General features: G+C 49.6%; 1 protein-coding gene across 2 annotated transcripts; it reads left to right on the top strand.

Annotated features, from left to right (window-relative positions):
* On the top strand, positions 1-24,593 carry TP53I11 (tumor protein p53 inducible protein 11). Of its 2 annotated transcripts, none has more exons than XM_031944258.1 (7): positions 1-212; positions 14,957-15,122; positions 17,745-17,803; positions 18,188-18,236; positions 18,885-18,981; positions 20,888-20,989; positions 22,509-24,593. In XM_031944258.1, the coding sequence occupies exons 1-7, from the start codon at positions 172-174 to the stop codon at positions 22,640-22,642; spliced, it is 648 nt and encodes a 215-aa protein (XP_031800118.1). In that variant the 5' UTR covers positions 1-171; the 3' UTR covers positions 22,643-24,593. The 2 variants fall into 2 exon arrangements, with proteins under 2 accessions (XP_031800118.1, XP_012408061.2); XM_012552607.3 differs by lacking the exon at positions 1-212 and adding an exon at positions 786-1,376.
* Positions 24,594-26,680: the final 2,087 nt, after the last annotated feature.

Genomic DNA, 26,680 nt, shown 5'->3' with positions numbered 1-26,680 from the left:
GCGGCTCAGCTCCGTCACGCAGGGCTCTGCGCTCGCCGGACTCAGTTTGTTGTGCCCCGACTCCTCGGGTCCCGGCCCCGGAGCCGGCCCCGCCATGTGAGGCGGCCCCGCGCCCGCGCCCGCTCCCGCTCCCCGCTCCAGCGGCCCGCGCCGCCGCCCGCCGGAAGCCCCATGCAGCCTCTGCTCGGCCCCGCCGACGATGCCCCAGCGGGGTAAGGAGCCGCTTCTTCCGCCTCTTCTCCTTCCTCCCCGGGCTGGCCACGAACTCGGCACCCCCGGCCCATCCCCGCGTCCCCTTCCTCCTCCTCCTCCTCCTCCTCCTCCGCCCGGACAGCTGCTTCTCCGGACCCGGCTGTCTGCGTGCGGCAGCAACTCCTGCGGAAAGTACCGGGGCGCTCCAGGAGGGGGGCAGAAGGGGAGGGGGGTGGCTGCGTCTCTGCTCTCTGCCTCTGCCGCTGGAGGGGCGGGGGATGGGGATGCGAGCTGCCAGCCGGGAAGAGGAGTTCGGGACCTTCTCCCCTCCCCCTCCGTATCTAGCTCTAAGGGGTTCCGTCTCTTAAAAAGCCCTCGCTGTCAGTGGTTTCTTGTGAGATGTAACAGACTCTGGGGTCTGCTCTTTGTGCCTTCCCCGTTTCTCTTTCTGTCTCTCCCTAGTTCTTGTCTCTTTCTTGTTTTGTCTCTGCAAGTGAGTCTCTCTCTCTCTCTCTCTCTCTCTCTCTCTCTCTCTCTCTCTCTCTCTCTCCTGTCTGTCTCTTTGTCTCTGAGTCACTCTGTTTCTGTCTCTCTGTCTCCCCCTGTCTGTCTGTCTCTATCCTCCCTCCCCCTTTCGCCTCGAAACCTCAGTTTCCCCATCCATCAAACGAGGGGGCTGGACCAGAGCTCTAAGGTCCCCTCCAGCTCTGCCTCCTATGCCTTGTAGTCAGGGGACGTGATCTGGGATTAGAGTTCCAGCTCTGTCACTGACGAGCTGTGGGACTTCTGGTCTATTCCTTCTCCTCTCTCACCCCGAGCATCCTCATCTGTCAGATCAGGGGCCGGAGGAAGAGCGCTCTGGGGTCCCTCGCAGCTGCATACGCTGGGACCTTCAAGGCTGCTGAGAAAGAAGTTCTGAGGTTGGGGTTCCTCCCTTCCTTCATCCCTTCCTTCCTCCGGGTCTCACCGCTAGCTCGGGGTTGGTGGAGGAAGGGGGCCGGCTGAGGGAGTCTCTGCTGCCTACATAATTGTCCGAACCCGAGAGCCACGCAGTTTCGGGGAGGGTGATTTGGAGATTTAGTCAGGCCGGGGATGCAAGAAAATGGTCCAGACGACCCAAGAAGACCCGAGCCAGCCCTGGAGCCGGTGATTTCCCCCGAGCCTTGCGGCCCCGGGGTTCCACGGTAAGTGTCCCGGGAAGGAGACACCGGGGAGCCCTGGGGAGCCAGGAGCACTCCGACGGGCAGGCAGACGTGCGGGCCTGGAGCCCTGATAGCCGGCGACGCCGAGCGACGCTCCGGTGGGTCAGTCCGCCGTGGGCAGAGGCGGGAGCGCAGCAGCCCCCGGGAGCCGGCGGGGGCCGGCGTCCGGCTTGCCCGGGGCTCGTGCGCGGGGGCCGACGTCTGGCTTGCCCCGGGCTCGTGCGCGGGGGCGGGCGGGCAGGGGCGCTTCTGGGAGACTCCGGATCCGAGCAAGCTCGGCCTTGCTTCGGCCGCCAGCGCCGCGGTCTGCGCCTCCTCGGAGCTCCGGGAATCCCTCTGTCGGTTGTAGCAGTGGAGTAGTTGCGCAGGCAGCTTTTTGGCTGACGGGAAGAACCCACGGAGGGAGGCGGGCTTTGGTGTGTGCGCCAGGGAGCCGGGAAAGAGGGGGACCGGGGAGCACAGAGACGGAAGCGGGAGACTTGGCCAAGTGCCCCTAGCGCAGAGATGCGATCCGGGGCTCTGTCCAGCCCCAGAGCTCGGGCCCAGAGCCCCAAAGCTTCCCCCAGAGCAAACTTTTCCCGTTTCCCCCAGCCTCCTTTGGCCATCCTTTCTTTTTGTGGGGGGTCCCCGAGGAAGCGTCCAGAGAAGAGTGGCGATCTCCCCCCCCCCCGCCAGATCCTAAAATTAGGGGACCATCACCTGTCTCCCCACCTCCCCCGAGACTCTCCATCCAAGGAGTGGGGGCGGGGGGGGAGGTAGAGGGACAATGCCTCAGATGACAACAACTTGTGAGGCCGCGAACTTGGCCATTTTCTCCTTGGCCCCGAGGGGTGTCCCTGTGGCACTGAGAGGGTGGGGATGGGGGTCTCCTCTGGGGCGCCGGGAGCCCCTTTGGGAGTCGGGGGAAACCTGTGGACCCTTGTTCAAATGGCTATTTTTAAATGCACCAAATAAATTATATGGGAAGGAAAAAAGGAAACAAATTCTATTGGGAAAGTTATTTAAAAACATTTATTTTAACATGTTCATGGACATGTTAAGAACCCCTGAGGACATTCATGGTAGAGATGGTCAGCTCCCCCCTCAGGGGATCAGGATGTGTTACAGGATAAGACTTAGACCTTCCTAGGATCCGACAGTGTGGAAAAAGTAGGTGTTTAATCAGTGTTTATTGATTGACTGACTGACTGCATTTCTAGGGAGAAGGAGCATGGCATTTGCCCAGTGAACTCCTAGGGCTTTCAATGAAGGATTTATGACCGGCCAAGAAGCACCTTCCCTGTCATCCCTTTCTTTTGTCTCCATCCCATCCATCCAATCCTATTCGAAATTTACTAAGAGATAAACATTATGGTCGGTTCTGTGGATACAGACACCCTCCCCCCCCCAAAAAAAAAACAAAAAACTGTAGCCCCTGTCCTCAGGGAGCTTGTCTCTTACTAGGGAAAATACAGACTCGGAAAGAGAAAAGATATACAAACTCTTGGCAGTGTAATTGGGGGAGAAGCCATTAGCCAGGGGGCAAATCAGGTAAGGTTTCCAGCTGGAGACAGCACTTAAGTTGAACCTTAACTTCTTGGCATTTTCTCCCACTTTGTAAATAATAGCTCGGAGTCCCTGGAATATTGGAAATGGGAGCCCCACCTTCCAGGGAGCTCAGGAAGTGTCAGAGCTGAGATTTATCCCTTGTCTTCCTGACTCAGAGCCTAGCATGATTTCTGCCCTACCATATTGTCTCCAGGGTCCAGAGGCAAACTCTTCCTGGGAAATTAACCCTCCAACTCCCCCCAGTGACTCCTCAGACTTTTGGTCGGTGACGTGTCCATTAAACTAGCAGCTCTCCTTTAAAATGATGGCATTCCTGATTGTCTTGTAAAATGGAGAGAGTGAGGCAAGGAAACAGATCGCCTGCCCCAAAAGGGCTGCAGCGGGCACTTGGGGAGTGAGAACTTATCAATGACAGTCTTGAGACTAGCCCTGGGGAAAGACAAAACTTGTCATTGTAGATGGAATCCAGAGCCCTGATATACTGCCTGCGTGGGCTGGGACAAGCCTCGCCTCGCTGGGATTCCATTTCCTCATCATTCTGGGCATGGATGCCCATTTTACTCCCTACTACCCCCTTTCTCTCTCTCTCTCTCTCTCTCTCTCTCTCTCTCTCTCTCTTTCTCTCTCTCCATTTATGTCTTTCTGCATATTTCTCATTGTCTAAAGGTCCTAAGACTTTCCTGGATGCTTCTCTCTCTAGCCCCTTCCTTTCCTCTCAAAGTCCCAGGAGAGAGATGCACTTGGAAATTCCAAGGGACTTCTTTCCCTTCCCTCTCTCAAAGCAGGCAGCTCCATTCTGATGGCATCAGCTGCCCTCTAGGGGCTCGAGACTGGAATGCTCTGATTTGGGGACTGAGTGGTTGGGAGACAGTCCATTGAAAAGTAAGAATTATGAATCAGATTCAGTTCTCTTGACTCTAAAAGGAGATTGGGAGAGGGTGTTGTGGGAGTGGGAAGATAGCCTTTCCTGAAATAGTCTTGGTCAACCAGCAGTTTCATGGGAAGGCTGTATATTTAATTTCTCTCTCTCTCTCTCTCTCTCTCTCTCTCTCTCTCTCTCTCTCTCTCTCTCTCCCCACTTTCTCTCTCTGTCTCCACCTTTCTGGAGGAAAGTGATTTACCCAGGGTCATGAGGCTAGCGATTGCCCATTTTAAATAGACATCTCCTGCTCACTCTGGCTCCCTTTTCCAACCCAGAGCATTCCCATTCTAGAACTAAAGGGAACATCATAGACCAACTAGTCCAGCCTCTTTATTTTATAGATCAGGAAATTGAGTCCCACGTAGGAGAAGTGATTACCCAGAGTTATCTGGGAATAGACAGAGGCAGAATTCCAAACTAGACTTTTTGTTTCCTAAGCTAGTTTTCTTGGGATTACAGAGTTGGAGGGGGACCTCAGAAGCCTCTAGTCTGATTCAAGACCCTTAATTTTACAAATGAGAAGATTGAGGCACTATGTCTAAGGTCACAGAGGAAGTAAGTGACACAGAGGTGGGATTTGAATCCAGATTCTTGGATTCCAAAGCCAGTGACCATGACACTGTGCCATTGTCCCACTGTTTCCCTCCACAATACCTTTCTAATTCATGATCCTCTTTGTGGGGACCTAAGAGACAATCTCATTCAAACCATTAGTTTTCCAAATATAGAAACTGAGATCCAGAAAGTTTAACATCCAAACCTTTTGCTTTTCCCTCTTTATTCTCCCCTTTTGGCTCCTTTGGAGAGAGAAAGAAAACAGAAAAAGCTGACATTTAAGTCAGCTAGTTTGTCTTCTAAAAAGGACACGTATTTTTCTGGAAGAGGATTCTCCAGTGGAAGATGGATAATAGCTAGCATTTCACAGCATTTTAAATTGTGTGAAGTACTTTACAAAAAAAAGTCTCTTTTTATCCTTATGACAACTCGGAATATCCGTTTTACAGAACAGAAAGCTGACTTACCCATAGTCATACAACTATTCAGTACAAGACTATTCAATATGAGACTGGATTTGAACTCAGGTTTTCCTAACTCAGTTCTCTCTCCAACGTACTAACATATCTGTAGAATTTATCAGCCAGAAGTGAACTGGACTAGATCAGAGGGTCCTACCCTCTTTTGTGTCCTGGATCTTTTGGCACTTTGGCAAAACCTATGGATTTTTCCTCATAATCATGTTTCTAAATCATCAAATAAAATACAAAGGAGTACAGTACAAGGGACATTGATTATATTGAAATACAAATCTCTCTCTCTCTCTCTGTATGTATATATATATATACATATGCATATATCTTTAGAAGCTCACAGATCCCAAGTTAAGAATTTCTGGACTGGAGGAAAAGGGGTTCCCCAGCCCAGTCCCTCTCCTGTGTTCCCTCCTGTTTTATGGACAAGTTCCCCAGCTCAGCAAGGACTCTGCCTCTTTTCCTCTGGCCCTTTCCATTTCAGACAAGGCTTATTTATCTTGTGTATTTGGCTCAATTCCAACAACAGAGACCTTGGTAGCCTAGGGAAGGGGGAAAAGGAAAGACAGGGAATGTTTTGTTTACAGTAATTTAGACTTAACTGCCCTCAAACATAGCCCCATGGAAACTCAGTCTTGGGTTGGAGAAGGGACAGTAGTTTGTACTGCCTTGTAGTAGAAACCAGCTTCCGGGCATTTTCTCTTTGGAGTCTCATGGCAGGCAGTGCAGTGAAATGGGACCCACAGGGTTACATATCCTAGTGTGCTGCTGAAGAAACTGAGCTCTAGAGAGCCTTTCTAGAAAAATGCCAAAGGGATCTTTGGTCATCCCCTCCTACTCCATAAACTGCAGTGGTTCCCTATTACCTCGAGGGTTAAATAGATCATCCTTTCCCTGGCACTCAATGTCCCTCATTACTTGACCCTTTTCTCCCTTTCTAGTCTGCTTACATTTATCTCTTCTCTATGAACTCTGTTCTGGTAACACTGGATCCTTTGCTGTTTTTCCCATAACTCTTCATCTCTCAGCTCCATTAGTTGTCAATGATTGCCCTCCATTCCCTCTCCTCATCTGTAGAAAGGAATATATGGTTCCATGATCCTAAGTATGACCCAGTCCAGAGGGGAAAGATGAGATTTACATACAGAAAGCAATTACAGAATCATTATGACTGCATAGGAGGAGAGATCCTCATGGTACCAAGGCTAATATTTTGCTTAAGTGGAAAGGACCCTGGTTAAATGAGCCATTGTGAGAGGCAGAAATACTTAAGCTTGACTTGGAGTCATCAGTGAAAATCCTGACTCAAATACTGACTCTTAATGCAAAGTACCAAGCCTCAGTTTCCCTAAATGTTAAATGGAGTTATATCACCAAGCTGTTGTGAGGAGTGAGTGAGATAATGGACATGAAATTAACCATTCTTATCAATTACTAGATGGTCCATTTCTTAGGAACCTAAGTTCAGAGTTGGCTATTGAGTCCAAAGTCTTCATTTGAATAGAATCAAGGCAGAGAGCAGGAATCCTCAGGATTTATGCAGATGAGGCTAAATTTGAATCCAGGGCTTCTAGATTCCAAGTTCCATATCCAGTCTACTCTGTTATGCTGCCCCTCTAGCTAATAATAGTAATCTGTATAGTAATAGCTAATAATAATAATCTGATATTTAAATGGCACTTTGACATTTGCAAAGCAAATATTTCATTCTTAGAAAAGCCTGTGAGATCTCATGGATGAAAAAATGAATCTTAGAGTTTTGATTTATTCAGGTCACCCAACTAAAAAGTGTCAGAAATAGCTTTGAACCCGAGTTTTTCTTGAGTTGACTCCCTCAGCCTATCAATTCCAGGGCTCTGATCTGGGCTATTGTGATAAAGGCTGATAGTATATTGGTGTATCGGGGATCCCTCCTGGAGACAAACCTTTTAGCCCTGAGCAACAGAAGAGATTTTGGCTGGGCCGGGGTGAGGGTCGGGGTGCCCGGGAAGGATGCACTGAAATCATTGAACAGAAATGGCTGCTGCTGAGTATAGGACCTGGGTTTTTGTTACTGTCGGGTATGGGACTGATGAGTTTGGAGTTTGAGGAAATGAATATTAAAGTATCTCAATTTGGGGATTTTGGGGAGGGGGGTGTATCCCCCTATACAAACACATCCTTCAAAGCAGCTTTTTAACATATATGATGAGAAGAATCAGAGCGGTCCCCTTCCCCAAACGCACCTTCCAGCTTCTAACATCAAGAGTCTTTGGGGGAAAACACAGATCCTTTTCAGGAATTTGCCTGTTTTGGAAGGTGGGGGGAAATCCTTCTTAAATCCCTGGAAGGTGGGGAAAAATCCACCCCAAAACACCTAGACAGACAAAGGCAGTCCTGTCAGAAGCTTAGCCCTTTCCCTTGGACTACCCCCCTCCTTTTTCCTCCTTCCCTCTCTCTTTTCCTCTCTCCTTTCACTTCCCTTTCCTTCTTCCTCATTTAACTCCTGCGTTCTCCCATTTTGCCCAGCGAGGGAAGCAGAAATATGACTTGGTCGGTTACTGTGGAAACAAAGCTGGTGTCACTCAGAAGGGAAGAGATTTCTCATTGGGCAAGGGGGGAGGGAGAAAAGGGATGGGGGAGGGGAGGTGGAGACAGAAGGACTTGTGGCTTGGACACCCGGGTGTGTGTTTTCTTTTGGTATATTGTGGTAGCAAGGCTGGGATTCTTTACCTGCACTTTCCACCCTCTCATCCCCAGCTCAAAGTTATCTCCCTTCCCCAAATTCTAGACTTTTTCTTCTTAGGTTGCTAGTTGTGTGATCTTAGGCAAATCATTTTACTGCCTTTCCCCCCTCTCTCCCATACAAAGAGAGGAACAGATTTGATCACAAATTCTGAGAGTTGGAAGGGACCCAGTGGGGATCCAGTAAGAATCATTAGCTAAGGTCCATGAACTTGACTTTTGACATTTTTGGATAGCTATTTTGTTGTTCAGTCGTGTCCAACTCTTTGTGATCCCATGTAAGGTTTTCTTGACAGAGATATTGGAGTGGTCAGACACTGACTCCTCCAGCTCGTTTTGTAGATGAGAAAACCGAGGCAAAAGGAGTGAAGTGACTTGCCCAGCTAGAAAGTGTCTGAGGTCGGATTTGAACTCAGGAAGATGAGTCTTCCTGGCTACCGACTTGGTACTTTGTGTACTATGGCATCCCCTAGTGGCCCTTGGATAGCATTATTTCAATATAATTTGTTTCCTTTTGAATCTGTCTCTTTTATAGTCATTTGAAGTTATTATTCTTGGAAAGGGTCCATAGCCCACACCTCAAAAGGGGTCTGGGACACACAAAAAAGGGTAGGAACCCCTGGATAGGTCGAACATGAAAATAATCCCTATTATAAACTGCCTGATAAGTGATCTCCAACCATGTTTTCCCGGTTTATAAAAGGAGAGAATCGGAATAGATGAGCTCTAAATCCAGCTACAGATCTTTGCAAATATTTATAGTTGTGATCAGGGAGGAAGTGGGATCTATAGATAGAATGCTAACCCTAGGATCAGGAAATAAAAAAAAAAACTAGGTTCAAATACCATCTGACACACTTACTAAGATCCTATCCATCTCTAACCCTGCTGAGTCTCAGGAAACTCTTCGTGGGGGAGTCTGGACACTAAGGAGATCTGTAGGTGTTGCCTGCTTGGGGATGGGGTGGGAGCTCGGTGCAAGAAAATAAAAACAAAAATCGGTGAATGCTCCAGATGCACTCTCAATTCTGAAAGTCCCAGAGGCCGCCATTGCTCATTTCACCAGTCTTCTACCCAATGGACACTTCAGCATTCTTGGTTTATTGCTTTCCCTGTAATCTAGTCTACTTTTCCTGCTGGATTGTAAACCTGAAGGCTATGGACCCTGATTTACTCATCTTTATTTATATCCTCGAGTTTAAGACTAGAAGAGACTTTAGAGATCACCTCGTTTATTTCTCTCCATTTTTACAGGTTGGGACAATGGAGTTTAGAAAGAGTGAGATGATTTGCCCAGAGGTTGTTTTGTTTGGAAGTTGTGTGTGATCTGGACCTGAAATTTCATCACCGACATCCTCATGAGGCTAAAATGAGATAATATTTGTAAAGTACTCTGCAAATCTTAAAGATAACGACTGCTATTTCCTCTCCTCTCTTCTTTCCTTTTTTCTCCCCTCCTCTCTTCCCTCCTCCCCTTCCTTCCTTTCTCCTTCCCTCCCTCCTCTCTCTTCTCCTCTCCTCTCCTTTTCTCTCTTCCCCTCCCTACTCCCTTTCTCTCCTCTCTCCCTTTTTCATTTAACACAGGAGCAGACTTACAGTTAAGTGACCTGCCCAGGCTCAGGGCAAGTCCTTGACTCCAAATTCAGCCCTCACTCTACTTAGCCACTTTTCTTTAGAGTCCATCTAAATGAGGCTTTGATCCATTACAAGTTCAAGGTTATAGCAAGTGGCAGAGCCTGGTTTAAATCCAGAAGTGTCACGTACAGAGAGTCACTAGAGGGTGTCATAGTGCACAGGGTAAGTTCGAGTCCAGCCTCAAATGCTTCCTAGCTGTGTGATCCTGGACAAGTCACTGCAGCCTGTTTGCCTTAGTTTCCTCATCTGTAAAATGACCTGGAGAAGGAAATGGTCAACCACTCCAGTGTCTTTGCCAAATGAGGTCAAGAAGAACTGAACTGAACAACAACATCCCATCTCTAGATTTAGAAAGGACCTCTGAGGGTCTGGTCTCCCCCCATGATGCTTCCCTTCCCTAGGACAGACAGCGGGTTCCTTCAGTTGCCCCTCATAAGCCATGATCTTCCCAGTCTGAAGTCACCGGCCAGTGGCAGTCTCTAAAGCACATCTCTTCATCTTTTCTGAAGGAATACCGTGGGAGATGGTGCCAGAGGCTCTGCCCCTGTTGAATATCAGAGGTGGTAAAGGCCTTAGAAAGTAGAAGGGCAGAGCTGGAAGGGACCTAGTACATGGACTAACAGAGCTGGGGAGGACCTGGAGATACCCAATGTCAAAACAGCATGGAAAGGGATGGCAAAGACTGGGGCCAGTCCTCATCTACACTCTGCATTCTCCCACAGGCCTTAGGATGGCCACTAGTCTCTCTGCTGTCTCAGGAGCAGTCGAGGCTTTTGGGATGGAAGGGAAAACCCTTTCTGACGGCAGTTACTCCGCCATTAGGCAGAGCCAGGGCCGTGCCCTGGAGGGGTCCAAATGCTCACCAATGGCACGTGGGTCTGAATCTCAGAGGTGGGACCCCCCGCTAACAGCAGCCCACCCACCACCCAGTCACCCTGATTTATTGTGATCACTCAATCAACCAGCACTGCTGGTTCTCTGTCTCTCTGTCCCTGTGTGTGTCTCTCTCTCTGTCCCTGTCTATCTGTCTCTCTGTCTCTGTCTCTCTCTCTGTCTCTGTCTCTCTCTCTGTCTCTGTCTCTCTCTCTCTGTCCCTATCCCTGTCTGTCTGTCTGTCTCTCTCTGTCTCTCTCTATGTCTGTCTGTCTCTCTCTCTGTCCCTGTCTGTCTGTCTGTCTGTCTCTATCTCTGTCTCTGTCTCTCTCTATGTCTGTCTTTGTCTCTCTCTCTGTCCCTGTCTGTCTGTCTGTCTCTGTCTCTCTCTGACTCTGTCTCTCTCTGTCTCTGTCTCTCTCTCTGTCCCTGTCTCTCTCTCTGTCCCTGTCCCTGTCTGTCTGTCTGTCTGTCTCTGTCTCTCTCTGTCTCTGTCTCTCTCTCTGTCCCTGTCCCTGTCTGTCTGTCTGTCTGTCTCTGTCTCTCTCTGTGTCTGTCTGTCTCTCTCTCTGTCCCTGTCTATCTGTCTCTGTCTCTGTCTCTCTCTGACTCTCTCTGGCTCTCTGGTTCCTTCTGTGTCTGTCTCTCTCTCTGTCTCTCACCCCTCTCTCTCCACAACCTCAGGGTAGGGGGAAGGCTGTGAGGGAGGTGAGCCAGCTCTCGGGCCCCAGCCCTCCCTCCCCGGTGCCAGGGAGAGGACCTGTGGCTCTGGGCAGGCAGGAAATCTCCCTGCAGCTAGGCCCGCCAGCCACATTTCCACCGAGATGATGTTCCACAGACTTCCTGTGCTCTGACTCTTGAAAAGCAGAACGTGAGTCCCGGGGGAGCCTGGGCAGATCTGCTGCCCCTCCCCCGCTGCACACCTCAATGCCTCGGCTCCCGTCTCTCCCCCCTCCTCCCAGCTGATGGAGAGCTGCAGTTCTCCCCCCCAACTGGGAGTTCTCTATGTAAACATGGCTCTAGAGAGAAGGGCTGGCTCCTCCTCCGGGCCTTTCCTGCTTTCAGGAAGAGTCTTGAATCACCGGCAGGGAGAAGGGAGCACCCAGGGATTCTCTGGCCCAGGGAGGGGGCCACAAGTACATGGAGCCACAGAGAGTCAGGAGCGCCTCAGAATCCCAGAGAGTGGGAGCTGAACGTGAAGCCTGGAACGTCAGAGAGGAGAGAGAGGGGCTAGAACGTCGGAGCTGGGAGGAAGCTTGGACCACAGCTTATCAGAACTGAGAGAGAAACACCTTAGAACATAGGATGTCAGGGACCTTAGAATATGAATATAAAACCAAGAGAGATCTTAGACCTTAGAACATAGAACGTCAGAACTAAAGGGATCTTAGAATGTGGAATGTCGGTGCTGCAAAGGGCTGTTGGAGATAATCTAGCTCATCCTTTTTCTTTTCCAAACCGAGGCTCGGAGAAAAGTGAGGGACTGAATCAGGGCACTGGTTCAGCTTTGTGTGTGTGGAGAGGGAAGGGGAAGGGGACAATCACTGTAGGGGCCCAGGTGTGTTTCAGTGACAAAATGCTTCTAAATGGAGAGATTGGCTCTCTGGGCAGGACTGGAACTCGGACTCTTTGCTCTGTAGTTAGGGCTGGAGAAGAGCTTGGCAAGGCCAGTTCTGGGCCTGGGGCTGGACCACAGCTTGGCAAGGCCAGTTCTGGGCCTGGGGCTGGACCACAGCTTGGCAAGGCCAGTTCTGGGCCTGGGGCTGGGGAAGAACTTGGCAAGGCCAGTTCTGGGCCTGGGGCTCTCTTACGAAGTTCCTCCTTTCTCCCATAGCCCACTGACTTGTGGGATTAGAGTTGGGACACCCCAAAAGCCCCAAAGCCCGAGCAGAAGGAAGCGGTTGCACTCTGCAGAACACAGGAGGAGGAGGAGGAGGGGTAGAAGCTTGGATGAGGTTTCACAAAAGCCTTCCCAGACAGCATGGGCGCCTCTCCTCTCTGCTGGATCATCAGCCCCCCCCCCCAACCCCCCGTGGGCAGCTGCCATCGGGAACACCAGCAGTGGGTGGCAGGTTTAATTATAGCGTATATTTAGACCAACAGAGAAAATGAGGGTGGGTTGGTTGAAATGCTGTGACCACGTGCCCCACTGAAGGGGAGCAGGGAAGAATTTTGCTTTAAACACAGTCTCCTGGGCACGAAAGACGCCCAGGAAACCTCAAAACTAGAGAATTGGGAGCTGAGAGCGCAGCTAGCCCAGCCTCTTCTTCTCCCACAAGAAAACAGGAGCTCTGAGAAGTTAAGCCTTTTGCTTACGGTCACACAGCCAATCCATAGTAAGGTGAAGGTTCAAGCCCAGGTTTCCTACCTTCCAACCCATGAATCTTTCTACAACATCACTCCACTTTCTATGCAGGGAATAAGCTTTTTATGAGGAGGATTAAAGAACACAGGTCTAGATCTGAAAGGAAACCCAGGGGGCCAACTAGTCCAGTCCCCTTATTTTTAACACATGAGGAAACTGAGGCACAGGAAGGTTAAGTCACTTGTCCAAAGTCTACATAGAAAAGAGAGGATTTGAATACAGGTCCTCTGACCCCATATTCTCACTATGTACTCCTGGGCTCCCTACCTGAGAAGGCTTTTGGAGGTGTAGAGAAACTCACCTCTCTAGTTCTTGGACTGGGGAGTGATGCTCCACATGCCCATATCACCTGAAGTATAGTGAGGAGTTAGTTTTAGAGCTGCCCTGTAGATTTAGCCCCCTGTACCTGAAAAAAAAAACTGCTGTCTCAGTCTATATGTATTTCTATGCCAACTGAGTGATGCAGTGAGTAGAGCACGAGACTCCAAGCCAGAAAGATCTGAATTCAAATCTGGCCTCAGTAACCTCCTAGCAAATCCCGGGCAAGTAATTGCCTCAGTTTCCCTAAGTGCAAAACTAGATTAATACTAACCTCTACCTCATAGGATTGTGAGGATCAAATCGGATAGTATTTGTACCCTTCTCAGTTTCCCTAAGTGCAAAATTGGGTTAATAATAACTACTTCATAATGTTAGAGGATCAAATGAGATCGTATTTGTACCTGCCTCAGTTTCCCTAACTGCCAAATTGAATTAATAATAAAAACTACTCCATGGGGTTGTGAAGATCAAATGGGATAGTATTTGTACCTACCTCAGTTTCCCTAAGTGCAAAACTGGGTTAATGATAACTACTTCATAATGTTATGAGGATCAAATGAGACAGTATTTGTTAAGCTTAAGGCACATAGTAGGTACTTAATAAACACTTGTCCCTCTTCCCTTCTCATCTACTACGTATCTATCTTAAATGTATCTAGTTAAGCTCTCATGTTAGAGCATTAGAACAGAAGATCTTTCTTCGAATGTGAAGCATAATAAGAGTTCTTTGATAGATGCTTGTCGATAGACTTTGTGACCCTGGTCAGGGTTACTTACCCCCTTGAGTCTCAGTTTCCTCATTTCTAAGATGAGGAGGCTGAAGTAGATGGTTTCTGAATTTCCTCCTGGCAATAAATCCATGATCCTTAGTCCTCGACTGTGGAAGAAAACTGTAGAAAAAGAACTAGGAAAGAGGAGATAACTGGAAACTGGTAGACAGGAATGACTTCACCGAGGAACAGGACTTGATTGAAACCTGAGAAATGGGTGGGATTTAGCATAGACCAAAAGGAGAAGGGCGGGATGCATTTAGAAGGGGACATGAATGAACCTGGGCTTGGTTTCTCAATCCACACCAGATTCTGTTGCTCTGTTTTGGGCCTCAGTTTCTCCATTCGAACAAGGGTACCAACATCCCTGATTCTTGTAGGAGAGCTTTAGGTAGGGGTGTAAAGTAGGAATAGTGCTTGAACTCCGAGACAGAATTGAGATGAGTCAAACAGAAAGGCACGTACTTTAAATCTCTCTCCTATAAAGTGGGCATAGTGATGCTTCCAGCATGTAGCCCCCCATAGGTTGACAGGAGAAAAGTGCTTTTTTTAAACTCTCGGGTTTTACGTGGATGTGAATTTTGCTCATAGGAAGCTTACACAAATATTTATAGACTGGAATTGACTGAGACCGAATTGAATTTGTTCATGTTGTCTCTGTGGATTTGGAACGAGGGATCTTGGCTAACAGAGCCCTCACATCAGGGTGACAGAAGCTGGCTCAGCCCAGGGGAGGAGAAGCTTCTGCCAGGTGACAATCAAGCTTATTATCCCTGATCCTCCCCCCTGATCCCTGCCAGAGAGGCAGTGTGGGAGATTTCCTGGGGATGCAAGTGGGGTTTGGACTCCAAGGTGTCTGAAGTGCTTTGGGATTTTGAGATTCTGACCCCGGGAGCTCTGATTTTGTAGACAAAAGACCTGGATCCCCTCCTGGATGGTCCTTTCTTTCTGTGAGGTGTTGAGCAAAGCTCTTTATAGATCCAGGGCTCTGTTTCCTTATCCTGAAATGGCATTAAAATTACTTGCAAATGACTCTCCTTACCCCACAGTGTGGCAGTGGGAAGAGTGCTTTGGGAACTGGATGGCACTGGGAGAATGAATGTGAACTATTAATATGGTTTGGCTTCTATTCAAACTCATCTCTCCTTGGTCACCAAAGCCCTTCCCCTAAGTGTTGGCGGTGGGTGGGAACCTTGTTATTCTTGACCTTGTAGGGCAGCCAATGGGAGACGTTGCCCCGTGGCCTATGAGCTCATTGTCCAACGCCGTGGGCTGTCCTGGGAACAGTACCACTATGGGTTATGGGTCAGGTCCCGGGACAGGACCTGGGACCATCCCAGCAGGCTCGAGCTAAAGGGACCTCTCTCTCTTTACAGCTCTTCTGAAGTCAGTCCTCAGGTCCCAGTGACCAAGATGGCGGCCAAACAACCTCCACCCCTCATGAAAAAGCATAGCCAGACGGACCTGGTGAGCCGCCTGAAGACCCGAAAGATCCTTGGAGTGGGAGGAGAGGATGATGATGGAGAAGTGCACCGTTCCAAGGTGAGGAGCCTTCTTCGAGGAGCACAGGGTTTCTCTGGAACAGTCAGATTGATTGGTGGATACAAAGGAAAAGGAAAGCAAGAAGGGCAAAGAAAAAGGGAGGGAGAGGGGACCCAGTTCCAAGATTCCTTCTTATGTAGGGATTCAAGGAGACAGCTCCTCTCCATCACAGTCCCAGGGGATTGTGATCAAGGGGTCTTGATAACTGGCTGATCTTTCCCAAAGGAGAAAAAGAATTCCTCACGATGACACTCTCTCCAAATGTCACAAAGAAGTGGACATGACTGGAAAACAACTAAACATCAACCTAAATCACATGGGTGAACAGGTTGGACTGTCTAGAAAGTCACCGATAGCTTATGGTTTCCATCCTTGGAAAGAACTTCCGAATAGATGAGATTATTTGAGTATTCCACTGTTAACTTGAGTTTGAAGTCTACTAAAATCCCTGCATGGTTTTTCCAATGATCTCTTCCTCCATCTTCTATTTGTGAGGTCAATATTTTGGAAATGAAGTATAAGACTTTACCTTTATCTCTACAAAATTTCATCATATTGGTTCTGCCCATTGAGTTAGCCCATCCAGATATTTTTGGATTGGGGGCAGCCAGATGGGGCAGTGGATAGAGTGGATAAAGATAAATGTGGGTTCCCCTCTGCCAGCAAAGCTCGCTCTCCATGAGCTGTGGAGATCCATTTTATGAAACAGAATAATTGAGAGGTAACAGAGTACTGAGCACATGGCAAATAGCACTGGACCCTGGCTTACATTCCAGTTCTGCTACCATCTAGATAACATGGGGGGAAATTCCCTCTCTGGACCTCAGTTTCCTCACTGGTAAAATGGGGGACTTGGATTGGACGATCCCTTCTAGGTCCGAGTGCAGTTAGGTACGATGACTTTCTGAACAGGTTACAGGAAGCTTCAGTAGGCTCCCCATGAGGATGGAGGAAAAGGCTCATCCTCCAATTTTGTCTTCTCCAGCCTATGCTAAGGGAAAGGACGTGGGGCTCTCCCCTTTCCCCCTTTTATTATCCTCTTAAGGGACTTCATCTTGTTTGTGTTAGCTCAGTTACCCTCCATTTCCCCTCTGCTTGGATCCCCAGGAGGCCTCTGGAGAGCCTGGGATGGAGAATGGTGGGAGGAGAAGATCAGGGCGGGAGGAAAGCTGCAGGAAAGAAGATTTTTCTCTCCACAGGCTTACTGGTGGTAAAAGCTCTCCATAAAGCTTAGAGCACAATGGACACATTTGTATATTATAAGAAGGAAAGGGAATGGCGGGGGAGCTCAGCAGAGCTCGGAGAGACTTGGGGAGAATCCTGTGGCCAAGAGAGGCTCCCTTGGCAGCCAGTCCCATGGCTTAGATAGAAGCACTGTTTAAGTGAAACAGGGCAAAAGGAGGCTCTCAGACCGCCCAGGGCAGGTGACCTTGCACAGCCCCCCGATTCACTTCGGCAAACACAACAACAATCAGAAGGGCCGCTGGGGAGCCATCCAGTGCGACCCCCTGGCTTTTAGCCGGAGACCCGGGTAAGGAAACGGGATCTGCCGGAGGTCACCCAGGTGAGGCTGGCCAAGTCAGGACTGAAGCCGGGTCCCTTGGCTTCAGATCCAATGATGCCTCTCCAGAGAGAAAGCAGGGCCATAAAAGTGGGGGAGTCTCCCTGAGCCTGAGTGTCAGGGTGGGGCGCTGGGGACTGCGTCTCCCTACTCCGCCATTCCCTATTCCAATCCATTCTGCCCCGGTGGCCCCTAAGGCCCAGGCCTGCCTGTGTCTGCCTGGCACTCCAAGCCCTTCTCCCCCAGGCTTCCTGCTTCTCCAGTCCTGTTACACATCCCTGGCCTTCAAGGGCGATCCCACTGGGACCCTACGGTCCTCCCGGAGTACTCCATCCCTTGCTCTGTGCTGGCCCTTCCCCCGGCCCAGAATCATCGCTGCTTCTTGGAGTTCCTCATTTCCTTCAAGACACAGCAAAAAGTTCCATCTCCTCTCGCCTTCCCCCCAAACTGCACCCTGCCTTCTCTCTCTCTCCATATCTATGTATCTATATATACACACATATACAAACACATATATACACAAACATATATGTATACACATATGCGTGTATTTGTGTAGATATACAAAAAAGTGTGTGTATATATGTGACTCCGTGTGTCTGTGTGTAAAGAGACAGAAATAGAGAGACAGAGACAGAGACAGAGAGAAGGGGGGAAATAGAGACAGATAGAGAGACAGACAGATAGAGAGGCAGAGAGGCAGAGAGAGAGAGAGAGAGAGAGAGAGAGAGAGAGAGAGAGAGAGACAGAGAGAGAGCACACATATATCTGTGAATATATTTGCAGCTCCTGATAAAATATAAGCCTTTGAGGGCAGGAGCTATTTTATATTTGTATGATACCCAGGGTTCGGCACAGTGCCTGACACATAACAGGTACTTAATAAATGCTGGCTGATTAATGGTTTGGCTGTTCATGTGTATGGGGAGTTGGGTAGGGGGGGAGCTGCTAGTTCCTACTGGAGAGGACTAGAGCCCTCCCTACCTTGAGGGTCTCGATGGACTTTAGGGGCCCTGCATCTTCCCCCTCCCCCATTTTCACCTTCTCTTTCTCAATGGCAGATCAGCCAAGTGCTGGGAAACGAAATCAAGTTTGCTGTCCGGGAGCCTTTGGGGCTCAGGTGAGTGGAGTGGAAAGTGTCTCCTCCCTTCCCATTTCCCTGCCGATGTCCCCCAGCATGTGGAAAGAGAAAGAGAAGGGTGGGGGAGAAGGAGGAGAGCAGAGGAGGCCCCAGCCAGACAATGTCTACCCGTTCCAGCCTTGGTTTCCCTGATCTGGCCAGAGCTGGATCTTCCCCTCTGACCGCTAGTCAGACATTCTTTGACCCTTAGCTCTGTTGTTCTCTCCCATACCCTTGATTTCTCCCTCTCGGGCCTGCAGAGGAATCTTGGTGGGGAGTGGGGGATGGGGTGCTCCCTTTGCCCCTGGGGAAGAAGGACAGAGGGAGGGAGGGCAGAGGTCCAGAGGGGGCTATTCCGGGCTATAATCGACGTTTTCTCTCCAGGGTCTGGCAGTTTGTGTCAGCTGTGCTCTTTTCTGGGGTTGCCATCATGGTAAGGAAGACCACAGCTCATCCTCCCCTTCCTTGCCCTGCTCTGCCTCCCTCGGTTCTGCCAATTTGCCCAAGAGGGTTTGCTCAGCTCTCCCCCAGACCCACTCGGGGCACTCCGTGGTCTCTGCCTCACCCTACTTATAATAAACCCAGAATGGCTCCGTCAGCTGTACCTGACCACACAGAGAGGGACCCTGTTCCTACCCTCAGGGAACTTACAGAGGGCGCCCAAGGGGCCAGACCATTCTTTGCCCCATTGGGCCCCACACCCTGTTTCCTGAGTGGCAGATGGCCGTCCCTTCCCCCTCTCCCTTCATAAAACCCACCATCTCCCACTTCCCACTCGCTCCTGATGGGGAGTAGGATAAAAAATGATGAGAAACCACTGGCTCTGAAGTCAGAGGATTTAGGCTTCGGTCCTGCTTCTGACACTGTCCGATCTTGGCTGATGGCTTCCGATCCCTGCGCCTCAGTTTCCTCATCTGTAAAGTGAGGGAGCCAGCTTTAAAGATCTTCCGGCTCTGAATCCATGGTCCTTTAACGCCTTCAGCCCAGTCGCTGCTGCCTGGGTTTTGCCCTGGGAGGTCGGGTTTCTTCAGGGGGCTCTCCTAGCCTTCCCTTCGCCCAGGCCCCCCACCTCTCCTTTCAGGCCCTCGCCTTTCCCGATCAGTTGTTCGACGCTGTCTTTGATGGAGCCGAGGTGAACAGCAAAACTCCAATCCGTCTCTATGGAGGAGCGCTCCTCAGTGAGTAGGGAGAGGGCGGTTGGGGTCACCTTTTCAGGCAGGAAATAGAGGGGGAGCTCAGGGAGAAGGAATTAGAACTCCAGAGCTGGGGCAGCCCAGAGGCCGGCTCCATCCACAAGCAAAAGCCTCTCAACATAGCCAAGTTCCCGCCCTTCTGCTCGGGCTCCAGGAGAGGGGAGCTCAGTCTGGGACGGAGAGGGGACCTTCCCTTCCTGAGGGGTCACTGATCCCACCAGGGTGGGAAAGCCTCTGGATATTCCTGAGTAACAAAGGGAAGCGCCGCTGCCTGGACTGGTGCGGGTCTGCCCTGCCCCTTTGTCCTCGCTTCTTCCGGACTCGGGGCAAGTCCATCTGTGGGCACTTGGGAAGTCCCTTCCCATCTCCAGGTCTCAGTTATCCCACCTGTGGGGTGGGAGGGCGGGAACCCCAGGAAGCGGCCTGGGGCAATGGAGAAAAGGTGTTGGTTCCAGAATCAAAACACCCCAGAACATCCAGGGGACGTCACTTTCCGACTCGGTTTCCCCATCTGTAAAATAAAGGGGCTGCAGTAAATGGTCTCTAGCTGTGGATGCTGAACATAGTGGGCAAGCCCTTGAGTGGCTCCCTTGAAGCTGGGGTGCCACCTTGTGGCAAAACTGAAGATAGCAGCCCATCCTGGCATTGACCTAAATAGTATCCTCTTCTTCCTCTTCCTCCTCCTCCTTCTCCTCTTCCTCCTCCTCCTCCTCCTCTTCCTCCTCCTTTTCCTCTTCCTCCTCCTTCTCCTCTTCCTCTTCCTTCTCCTCCTCCTCCTCCTCCTCCTCTTCCTCCTCCTCTTCCTCTTCCTCCTCCTGCTCCTCTTCATCTTCCTCCTCCTCCTCCTCATCTTCATCATCTTCATCCTCATCCTCATCAGAGTCATTATTTTCCTCATTATCATCATCATTTAATGAAACTCATTTAATTTCTTGGAGTATGTTGGGGTTTACAAAGCCCTTTATAAACAGCATTCTCGTGACGTAGGGGCTGTGAGCATTCATTCATTTTACAAATGGGGAAACCGAGGCTTGCAAAAGGGAAGTGAGATGCTTTAGAAAGTCTCTGAATCTTGACCCTCCGCTATGGCTGTGGCGTCTCAGAGCCGGGGAGGCTGTGAGCTCTACATGGGGTCAAGACGACCTTATTTCCCCTTAGTTCAGACACTTATTGGATGCATGAATCTTTGCGAGTGGCTTGACATCTGTCTGCCTCAGTTTCCTCATCTAGAAAATAGAAACTCCCAAGCTTGTTGTGAGAGAATATTTCAAATCTTAAAGGACTCTACTTGACTAATTACTTTGATATACACATAAATAAATAGTCAACTATATATATATTTAATATAAATAAACTCAGTAAGTTTAAGGACCACTGAGTCCAACTCTTCATTTTAAATAAATCTGGAGTGATTTATTGCCGTCTTTCAGGAGCTTACAGCTGGTAAAGGGAAGGACCTGGAGATCATGTTCTCAGAGGAGAAAACTGAGGAATACAGAGAGGAAGAGATGTGTTTAATTAAGGTCACAAGGAAGCATTTAGAACCACTTGAGTCGGGAAGAACAGATTTGCCACCGGAGAGCAGAACCCTGGGAAAAACCCTAACAGGGAGGGTTTCAGAGCCGGGAAAGCTGGAGGACTCTGGAGGTCCCTCCCAGCTCTTAGGGACTCGGGGGCCCTGGCTCTGGGATGGATGGGGACGGGCGAGGTCCTCGGTCCCTGCAGGCTCCCCTTTATCTCCACCCTGATTATTCTTCTCATAAGTAGCTTGTGCCCGGGATGCGAGGAGGCTTAAAAGAGTTTGCGCTTTGGGGAGGACGGAGGGAAGGACAGGTTCCTGGGGAATCTGGGGTCCTCCCGGCCCACAACCTGCTCTCTCCCTGCACCTCAGGCATCTCTCTCATCATGTGGAATGCCCTCTACACGGCCGAGAAGGTCATCATCCGCTGGACCCTGCTCACCGAGGCCTGCTATTTTGGGGTGCAGTTCTTAGGTGAGTTGCTAGAGGGGAGGCCTTAGAAGACCTTTTAATCCAATATTCCCATTTGGCAGATGAGAAAGCTGAGGTCCAGAGAAGCGGTTAGTAAGGGAAAGAGGACTTGAATGCGGGGTTTTTCACTCCAAATCCAGTTTTCTCACTGACTTGATGATGGATTGTGTCCTTCTCACCCAGAACACGTGGATGGGGCGTTCCCACCATCGCTCATCCCCTCAGAACCTCTGGGGCTGGATGAGGATTCGGGGTAGAATCTTGTTTGTCCGGTCTTTATTCTCATTTGGTTAGACTTAGAGGGGGTACTTTGAGAAAGGGAGTAGGGGTATGGGTGGACCCCAATCCCTGGGTCTCTTTGGTATCAGAGGCTGGTGTCCCCAAGCCAGTCTTCACATCCCACAGATGACCCCGGGACTCCCTGATTTTTCTAACAACTCCTTGCATCCCTCTCCCATGGCCATTGGTCCTCTTCTCTCTTCATTCTTAGGGACAACTGGGTGCCAAAGTAGTTAGAACCCCAGATTTGGCATGAGGGAGACCCAATTTAAGCTTGCCCCTAATTTATACTGCCTGTGTTACCCTGGATGAGTCACTTAACTTCTCAACCTCAGTCTTCTCATCTATAAAATGGGGAAAATAATAACACAACTCATGGGGTGGTTGTGAGGATCAAATGAAATCACTTTTTTTTAATGGACAAAAATGTCTTCTTTCTTGCTCCCATTTTCCTAACCCTTCCCCTACTGTTGGGAAAAAAAGAAATAAAAACAAATCTGTAACACATAGGCAGTCAGAAAAACAGATGCTTCATTGGCCATAGCCAAAAAATAGGTCTCATTCTGCTCCTGAGTTCGAGGCGAGTAGCATTATATATAATTATCCCATTCAAGATACGCGCATATATATATAGTGTTTTATAAACAAATTTATTCACATAAATGCTGGCTATTGGTATTAATCAACAAGCATTTATTAAGCACCTGTTGTATACTGGCCACTATATTATTCACTGGGGATACAAGGACAAAAACTTAAGGACTCCAGCCTTCTATGGGGCCAAAACAGCACACGATCTGATAGACAAATATGGCAAGGAGTGATCTGAGCAGAAAGGGCAAGGAGAGCTGGGGAGGCTGAGGAAGGGCTGTATAAGGGATTGGGCTGAAAGTATTAGGGATTCCAAGGGATATGGTGGGGATGGGGCGAAGAGGATGGAAATGGGGCCAGCTGGTGAAGGGGAACAGGGCGCAAGAAGCTCTGGGAGAAGCCGGGTTGGGGGGTATTTTCTGCCAGAGGCAGATCGCTGCTGGCAGGAGTCACCAGAGCTTCTGGAAAGGACGCAGTTAGTCCTGAGCTTTAGGAAAATCTCCTCACTGTTGAGGGGCTGAGAGAGGCTCGAGGTGAGGCAGGGAAGAGGGGATGAGGGTGGGTTCGTGAGGGAGAGAAGGGGGAGCTCGGGTGCTCTGGAGGGGGGGAGCATGCCCAAGTCTCAGCCTCTTCTTCCCATTGTTTCTTTCAGTCACCACCGCCACCCTGGCAGAGAATGGGCACGTCTCCCCAGGGGCCCTGTTCCTCCTTGCCAGCCGCCTCATCTTCATCCTCGTCAGCATTTACTACTATTACCAAGTGGGCCGGAGAGCCAAGAAGGCCTAGGAGCCCCGCCGCCCCTGGGCGGAGGATGTCAGGGCTGGGGAGACCTGCCTGGGCTGCCCTGGCACAGGGGCCCATTGGGAGATTTTACTTTTTGGTTTGTCTTTTTCGTCTACTAGATGGGGAGCCCTCTCCCCGTCCCCAGAGGGCTCACTCCTGGCTCTGGCTCAGTGAGTTTTCACGTCCCAACCAGCCCCTGGCCCTAGAATCGGAGCCACCCTTGACCCCGACAGCTGGGACCACCGTGTAGCCGCCGGCTTTCCCCCTGAGAGATCTCTCTGGACACAAGTAGGTACCCGAGACTTCCCAAGAAAGGAAAGGAGCTGGTCTAGACTTTGAGGACTCAGGAGCAACAGTGATAGTGTGGGAAGAACCCTGGATTTCGAGGCAGGAGACTCTAGAGGTCAAAGCCTGGTTTTTGTCCTTACTCGTGTGACCTTGGCTCAGTCACTTGATAACCCTCAGTGTTTTTCTCATGTATAAAATGAGGAGGTTGTTCTTGATGATCTCCGAGGGCTCTCTCTGGCTCCAAATCCCATGACCCGTGTCTAGATCAGACAACTGAAGGTCCCTGGGGGTAAACAAAAGCATCTCTTCTCTTTCTACTGGGACAGACTGGACATAGGGGCGGGATGACAGGCCCACCTTCGCCCACTGGGCACCTCCAGCCTTGGGGCTTCTGCTGGTCACTGCTGCCGAATCCCCAAATCTCAGAGTCGGCTCTCCCATTCCAAGCTACACGAGGGTTGGAGACCAGCGGAGGGAGAAGGGAACAGCCCCATCCGTGGGCTCGGCAGAGATCTGGGGGCTACTCCCACATCCTTTGGAAGGAAGGATTTCCAGGGACCCAAAAGCTGCCCCGGGGATGTTCTCCCGAGCCCTCCAGAAACCTCGACCTGGGTTCAGAGCTGAGGGTTTCTCCTTGTCCTTCCATGGCCGACTATTCCAGGTCATCCAGCATCCAAGTTACCCTTAGTTTTGGGGGACACTCCATATTAGAACTCTTGTGTAGAAATCCCCTTTGCTCATGACCGTCCCTCCCCTGAAGCTGAGCTCTGGTCTCACCCAAAATGGCTTCTCAGCTACTGCCAGCCTACGGACGGGGCTTGGAGGGGGTATTCACTGACCAGTGACTGTAAACACAATACAAAAGGCAGGGCTGGGTAGTTCTATGGGTAGGAAATGTCCCTTTGGGGGTTTGCCATCCCTTCTGAAGATGGGTTGTTTCTGGGCATGAGTTAAAGACGGGAAAAGAGATATATTACCCCATTACCCCAGTGCAGAGATTCTAGGGTTTCATCCGGACCCCCAAAGGTAAATGAGACCGTGATTGGGAGAAGACAACACACCCTGTGGGGGATTCCACTTTAACAATAGCCCTCCACGCTGAGACTGCCATGTGAACATTGGGCCAAGGGCTCTCCCGGCCCCCAATCCCTGCCATTCTGAAGACCACCTCATCCTCACCCCGCCCCCCCAATAAACCTTCCTTAACTTCCCTTATCCCTGTTCCACTCCCTGGATAGGGACACTGGCGAACTCCCCCCGACTCCAGCTGTCATTGACGGGCTCCCTGGATCAGAGTTTTGTAAATAGTAGAATTAGAATATGCAAAAAAGAGGAAGACCCCCCCATCCTTTCTGCAAATTGCACCGGTCCCCTGTGTTTGCCCCCTGTGAAAGCCCCTTCCTCCTCGGCCCTCCGGCCCAGCAGGCAGTGGGGCCCAGCCTCCTGCCTCCCCTCTTGTCTCCTTTTCCAGCCTCTTTCCTCATTTTGGTTTTCATGCTTCAAAGGTGCCTTTAGAGCAGGAAATTCAGCGACTTGCGTTCTATTCCAGAAGGACTCAAATGTTGCCTGTGTATCTGTCTTTTTTTCCCCTTTGGGTGTTGCAAGACTTTGTTCTCCAAACCTGATACCTCAGTAGCAGAAATAAACAAAATCCGTTTGGTCAAAAGCCTGGCCCCTTCTTGCCCAGATTCTTCCCCAGTTAGAAGCAGCCTGGACCAGAGTGGCTCCGGCTCCTTCCCCCAAGACTCCTCCAGGGCTCTTGGCCTCTAAAGTTGAAGGCCCTGGAGGAGCAGGGGTCTCTTCTGCCGGCAGCTTTGGCTGCTGAGGTGGGTGAGGGGTTGGACATGCCACAGTCTCATTGCCTTAGTCGGCATTCCCTGGCTTTGGGAGGGGCCGGGAGGGGGGAGGCAGGAAAAGTCTGTTTTGTGGAAAGGGAAAGGGAAAAACTATGACTCTGCTTTCCCTCCAGAAGGGGAAGGGGAGGATGGTGGGCTGATGATGGAGTGGAGGAGACCTGATTTCTACCCAATACCAGGTGATCCCAGAAACATCTGTAAGAGACCTGAAGCTCTCCAACAAACTGCCACTTTATACTTTACACACACTTTCTCTCCCTCTCTCCCCTGTTTCCTTCTCTCCCTCTCTCCTTCCCTCTTTCTCCCTCTCCGTTTATTCTTCCTCCCTATCTCACCTCTTTCTCTTCCTTCCTTCCTTCCTTCCTTCCTTCCTTCCTTCCTTCCTTCCTTCCTTCCTTCCTTCCTTCCTTCCTTCTTTCTCTGTTTTTCTCTGTGTGTCTGTCTCTGTCTCTCTGTTCCCCCCTATTTCTCTCTCTCTCTCTCTCTGTTACCCAAACACACATACGCATATAACAAAGCATAGGAGTAATACCTTATCATGGAACATACATTGTCAGAGCTGAAAAGGACTTTAGAACCCAAAAAAAGTCAGAATTAAGGGCTTGTAACATCGAAGGGCAATTAGAAAAAATCTTAGAAGATAAAACATCAGAACTGGGACCTTGGAACATTAAATGAACATCAGAATTGAAAAGAAGCCTAGAACATAGAATGTTAGGCCTGGGACAGACTTTAAAACATTGAATATTATACCTGCAAGGGATCTTAATAAAGTTAATGTAGAATGACAGAGCTGAAACTTTAAGAGAGAGTGTACCAGAGCTGGAAAAAACCTCACAACACTGAATGTCTGAACTGGAAGGAACTTTAGAACCCAGAAGGTCAGAACATAGAATGTCAGACCTAGAGCAAACTTTAGTATACAGAATGTTATACCTGGACTGGGAGCTTAGAAACACAGAACATAGAATGTCTGAACTGGGACAGCTCTTAGAGAAACTAGAAGAAACCTAAAAATATGAGGAGGAAACTGAGGGACAAGAAATAAATATCAGAATCAGAGTATGAACATCACCATTACACATTTGGCTTAACTAGTTTCCAGCCCACCCCCACCTCCATTGCTTCTGCCTGGGATGTGCTGCCATTACTGCAGCCAAGGAAAAGAAGGTGGGGATCTTCAATTTCCCCATGAAACTTGGGAGATAATCTCGTCCAATGCCTTCTGTGGGAAGTGGTCTTCCCATGGCTTTGAGGGCAGTTAATTTTCTGCCCCTAACTACCTTAACCTTGGGAAAGCCAAAGTCAAGGTTTCCATGTCTCTCAAGGCAGTTTCTCGGGCCCCAGATTACTCTGCAAAATGAGGCAGTTGAACCATATTACTTTAGGGCCTTTCTATTTCTCTATGACCTTATATCATCTGCCTTAAAACACAGAACATTTTTCCAGGAAATTGAGCTACTTTGTTATGAACATTTGTGGGAACTTTTGGATGGGATCATGAGCATCTTCTGGCTTCACAGGAACTAGATGGATGACAACAATCTCAAGTGATGAGTAGAGGAAGAGGCAAATATTCCCACAGATGGATCCCTTTGCTTTCCAAACAACAAGCCTGTCCTGACCTGAAATTCTATCTTCCAATATTCCTTAAATGGATATTGGAAGATAGAGTTTCCAGGTTCCTTAAATGGTACATGTTACCTGGGACAGTAAAATTAAACTTTCTCCTTGTCCCCCCTCATTCCCAATATCATGGAATCAATTGATCACAATAGTTTCCTTCTTCCCTCAGAGCATCAAGGGAACGGGACACAGCAGCTTGAAATAAGAACATTGAAAAAAGAACGTAGGCAAGAGTCTGAGTTAATGGGACTTAGGGCAAGTCAGGTCATTT

The sequence above is a fragment of the Sarcophilus harrisii genome, chromosome 6 (assembly GCF_902635505.1).
Source record: "Sarcophilus harrisii chromosome 6, mSarHar1.11, whole genome shotgun sequence".
Lineage (NCBI taxonomy): Eukaryota > Metazoa > Chordata > Mammalia > Dasyuromorphia > Dasyuridae > Sarcophilus > Sarcophilus harrisii.
Note: the sequence above shows the minus strand (reverse complement) of the source record. Positions and strands in the feature narration are given on the sequence as shown.

Excerpts from the sequence above, each read along its gene's own strand:
- TP53I11 (XM_012552607.3), top strand. The coding sequence starts at position 1,285 with ATGCAAGAAAATGGTCCAGACGACCCAAGAAGACCCGAGCCAGCCCTG. Across the intron at positions 1,377-14,956 it reads TGCGGCCCCGGGGTTCCACG|CTCTTCTGAAGTCAGTCCTC; the intron begins GTAAGTGTCCCG and ends CTCTCTTTACAG. Across the intron at positions 15,123-17,744 it reads GAGAAGTGCACCGTTCCAAG|ATCAGCCAAGTGCTGGGAAA; the intron begins GTGAGGAGCCTT and ends TCTCAATGGCAG.